Source organism: Austrofundulus limnaeus, unplaced genomic scaffold, assembly GCF_001266775.1.
Source record: "Austrofundulus limnaeus strain Quisiro unplaced genomic scaffold, Austrofundulus_limnaeus-1.0 Scaffold75, whole genome shotgun sequence".
Taxonomy (NCBI): Eukaryota; Metazoa; Chordata; class Actinopteri; order Cyprinodontiformes; family Rivulidae; genus Austrofundulus; species Austrofundulus limnaeus.
The window spans coordinates 482,471-486,104 of NW_013952477.1; the positions used below are offsets into that span (position 1 = coordinate 482,471).

Here is a 3,634-nt window from a genome sequence, read left to right on the forward strand (position 1 = left end):
CACACACACACACACACACACACACACACACACACACACACACACACACATGATTTGTTTACCAACTTTGAGAATAAATATAAAAAGGTACTGACCTTTTATTTCTAACATTTGTTCACGATAATAAAACTCTGTGGGTACTGATCAGTAAGGTGTGTTTCTGTGGATGTTTTGGCTGATGCAGGTTTCCTACAGATCAAGGATCAGGTTTAAAGCCTGAAAAGTTGGTTTTCTGTYAATAAAATTATCATCAATCCTGGAATGCAAATGCATTTGCAACTCCTTGAAAATATAAGGCTGAACTGAAATCAATGAAATGTTTCAGATGGAACATGTTTACCCAAAATAATCAGATGAGTTCTGCTGCAGTTTAAGTAAATATGAACACATTTGATGGAATAATTATTGACATCCTCGGACTGCAAACACGGAGTAAGCTGTCCAACTAAACTGGCCCTGCTTCTAATTTATTTTTTAAAGCTTGTGGAGGAAAGTTACATATCATGACAGTAAATGGTAAAATGGTAAATGGACTGTACTTCTACAGTATAGTGCCTTTCTATCCATCCAGGACACTCAAAGCGCTTCACACTACAGACATTCACCCATGCACACACGTTCACACTCTGATGATGGCAAACTGCAATTGTAGCCACAGCTATACTGACAGAAGTGAGTATTCTCCAGTGTCAGCCATGATACTTACTATGAGGCAAATTACAAAACAATCATGGATTAATTTGTCCTATTTAATCACTTTCAGGAAGGGTTAAAACCATAATTGAACAAAAAGACCATTTTTGAACCAAAAAAAAGTAATCTACCTCCAATTACACCAACGCACAGATACAGATGAATGATGGTGGTTCCCAAAGAGGCAAGTACCATGGCAATGCTCACCATGAGCCCACCAACCATAACCACAGGTCTGCTGCCGTAACGATTGACGAGCATACTGCTGACAGGACCTGCACATGGGGAAGAAATGTGTCATCGCTCCATAATGTTCTGAAGGACAAAATAACTTGATCACAGAATGGCTTTGCTTACTCACAGTGGTCATAAAGTAAGCTAGAGGCAATGTGACTTTTATTTATTTATTTTTTTACAGAAATGACTTTGTCCATTTTTTTTTGAAAAGGTAGCCTCTGGCTGCCACTGACCTCCTGCATACATAGAAGCCAACATGACTGAGGACACCCAGGCAATCTCGCTGTAAGAAACTGAAAAATATTCCTGAATTTCCTTGAAATAGATGGTGAGGGACTTGGGAAAGGCATAAGAGAATCCTATGGAGATGAAAGCACCAAAGACGACAGCCCAGCCCCAGCCTCCATCCGGTGGCGTGTAGCCAAGATTGGTTACTGCTGCAGGGGGCATGTTCAATTCACAGACTGGGACATGAGGTGAGGGAGGAAAAAAAAATCAAAGACGTGAAAAGCAAATAAATAACAAGTTTTCAGAAAATTCTGTTACTGATTATTTTTACTCGCTAATAAACAAATTGTTCAATTTATGACAATAACTTACCTCTGCACAGTCCTTGAAACTGTAGAGACCAGCTGAGTCACGTCTGAAACCTCTATTAGTTTATCACATGTGCTTTTCACAATAACCCGTCCAAGGGGGCTGATCATGAGGAARAATTAYACAAATCTGTCAAACATAATTTTAYAAATGAAATGCAGTTTGCAGCWACTAAATGTGGGTTTTGATCATTGTGTGCAGAGGTTTTGCTGTAAGGACGAGGATGTCAGGTAAAGGAATAAAAACGTGGATAATACTCACCTCCTAACTCAGCACTCAGTCGGCGAGAGGCAGAGACAACCCTGAACAGGTCGCCCGTTTGTTACCAAGCCGAGTCAATAATCTATCTTTAATATTATACAGGCAAGCCAAGTACAACAGGAATACAGTTGAACAAAGTTATGAGACGRCAGGATCCTTTTTAAGCCTTATTCAAGGACACATTATGCACGTGTCCAGGCTGTGTGGAACAGGGCGTCCTAGGGAGTAAAAGGCATGATGTGAATGTTATGTTCCACTAAGTTTGATACAAATGCAATTATATAGATACATGAGTCACGGCGCAATCACATGCTCACTTGTACTTTTATGCAAKAATATGTGAGAGATGAAACTCAAACACGACCGTTTGTGAATACGTGGATTACAAACCAGCTTTTTAATCAGAGGAATATTGCAAAAYGCTTGTATTACAACCTGTAATTTAGTGGAATATACAGAAAGCACAGCTTTGTTTTACAATAAACACAATGTTGAAGCATATTTACCACTTTCCCAGGGGAAACATGCCTGGAAAGGGGAWTTGTTTTGTGCTTTTATTCTGCCTAGAAAATAAAACGTATGAGGGGAAGCTGGAGGAATCATTATGCGCAGAACATGCATAAACAGATGGCTGATGCAAGAGCCGCTGATACAGTGTGAGCAACACGCCTTCTCTTTTTTTCTTCTACACACACAAAAAAAGTCAAATGTGAGCGTGTGAATTCCAAATGATCATATTAGTCTTGTGAAATAAAAAAAGCAAAGGGCTCAAAGGGTCAAGGCTTCAGGTGAAATGAAACGTGTGATGATAAAAGGGAGTTGCAACAAAACGCAGAAGGAAGGGATACAAAATGACAAACAAAAGCCTCTTGACGGGGAAAGATTAGAAGAAGTCAAATCCAGAAAAAGTCGTGAAAATGACATGAACTTTGTGTTTGCTCTTTATTATATAAGCAAAACAGCGACAGTAAAAGGCAGCTTTGTTTGGAAAACATTAGCTGAACCGTAATTAGGCTTCACTTTCAACTACACATTTGTTGAGTCATCTACAACTRATTAACTTTTGGAGTCAGGCAGACAGACCTATTTGAGATATCTGCCAACTGACCTTAAAAACACCCAATATGACTATAACTCAACCGTTTTGACAGATTTTGAGCTCAACTTTAATGTGGTCATAGCTGAAAACCGGTCACAACAAACACTTTAAATGTGACATTTCAAGATGTTGCTTGAAAGTAAACATTGGGCCTCATGCAAGAACTGTTCGTATGCACAGATTTGTTCTTAAGTTGTGCGTACGAGTGATTTAGGAGAATTTGTGGCATTCACAAATGTTTTCGTATTCTAAGATTTTTTTCAGATACGAACAAAATTCACGAGTGGTCCAGACCTGTCATATATTTTACGAAGAGTCAGTCTGCTGTTATCCAGATGGATTTTACTCCCTAATAACTTTATAATTCATTAGTTTGAAGATATTTTTAGATGAAAATAAATCCCACTCTGATTATCTTGACAATAGGCTATTATGCTTGAATTAGAGTTATAATTTTAAATGTAATAATTTAGACTAACAACATAAATTGTCCGTTCTTCCGTTTTCTGCCGCTCATCCGGGACCAGGTCGTGGGGGCAGCAGCAGAGAGACCCAGACATCCCTCTCCCCAGCGACACTTTCCAGCTCGTCCTGTGGGACTCTGAGACGTTCACAGGCCAGAGGGGATACATAATCCCTCCAGCGAGTCCTGGATTTTCTCCAAAGTGCCAGACATATTTTGAAAGCTTATTTCAGAACCGCAACCTAGACCACTTGCGACTGCGCGCAGGGGTGGGGCATACGGTG

General features: G+C 39.7%; 1 protein-coding gene across 1 annotated transcript in view; it reads right to left on the bottom strand.

The window, feature by feature from the left end:
• slc16a7 (solute carrier family 16 member 7) overlaps positions 1-1,466 on the bottom strand; it is a 3,590-nt gene extending 2,124 nt beyond the window's left edge. Inside the window, exons 1-2 of the mRNA XM_014010868.1 lie at positions 1,164-1,466; positions 825-968 (exon numbers count right to left, since the gene is read on the bottom strand). Coding sequence (XP_013866322.1) covers positions 825-968; positions 1,164-1,380 — 361 coding nt within the window. The 5' untranslated portion in view covers positions 1,381-1,466. The remainder of the gene's footprint in view (positions 1-824; positions 969-1,163) is intronic.
• Positions 1,467-3,634: the final 2,168 nt, after the last annotated feature.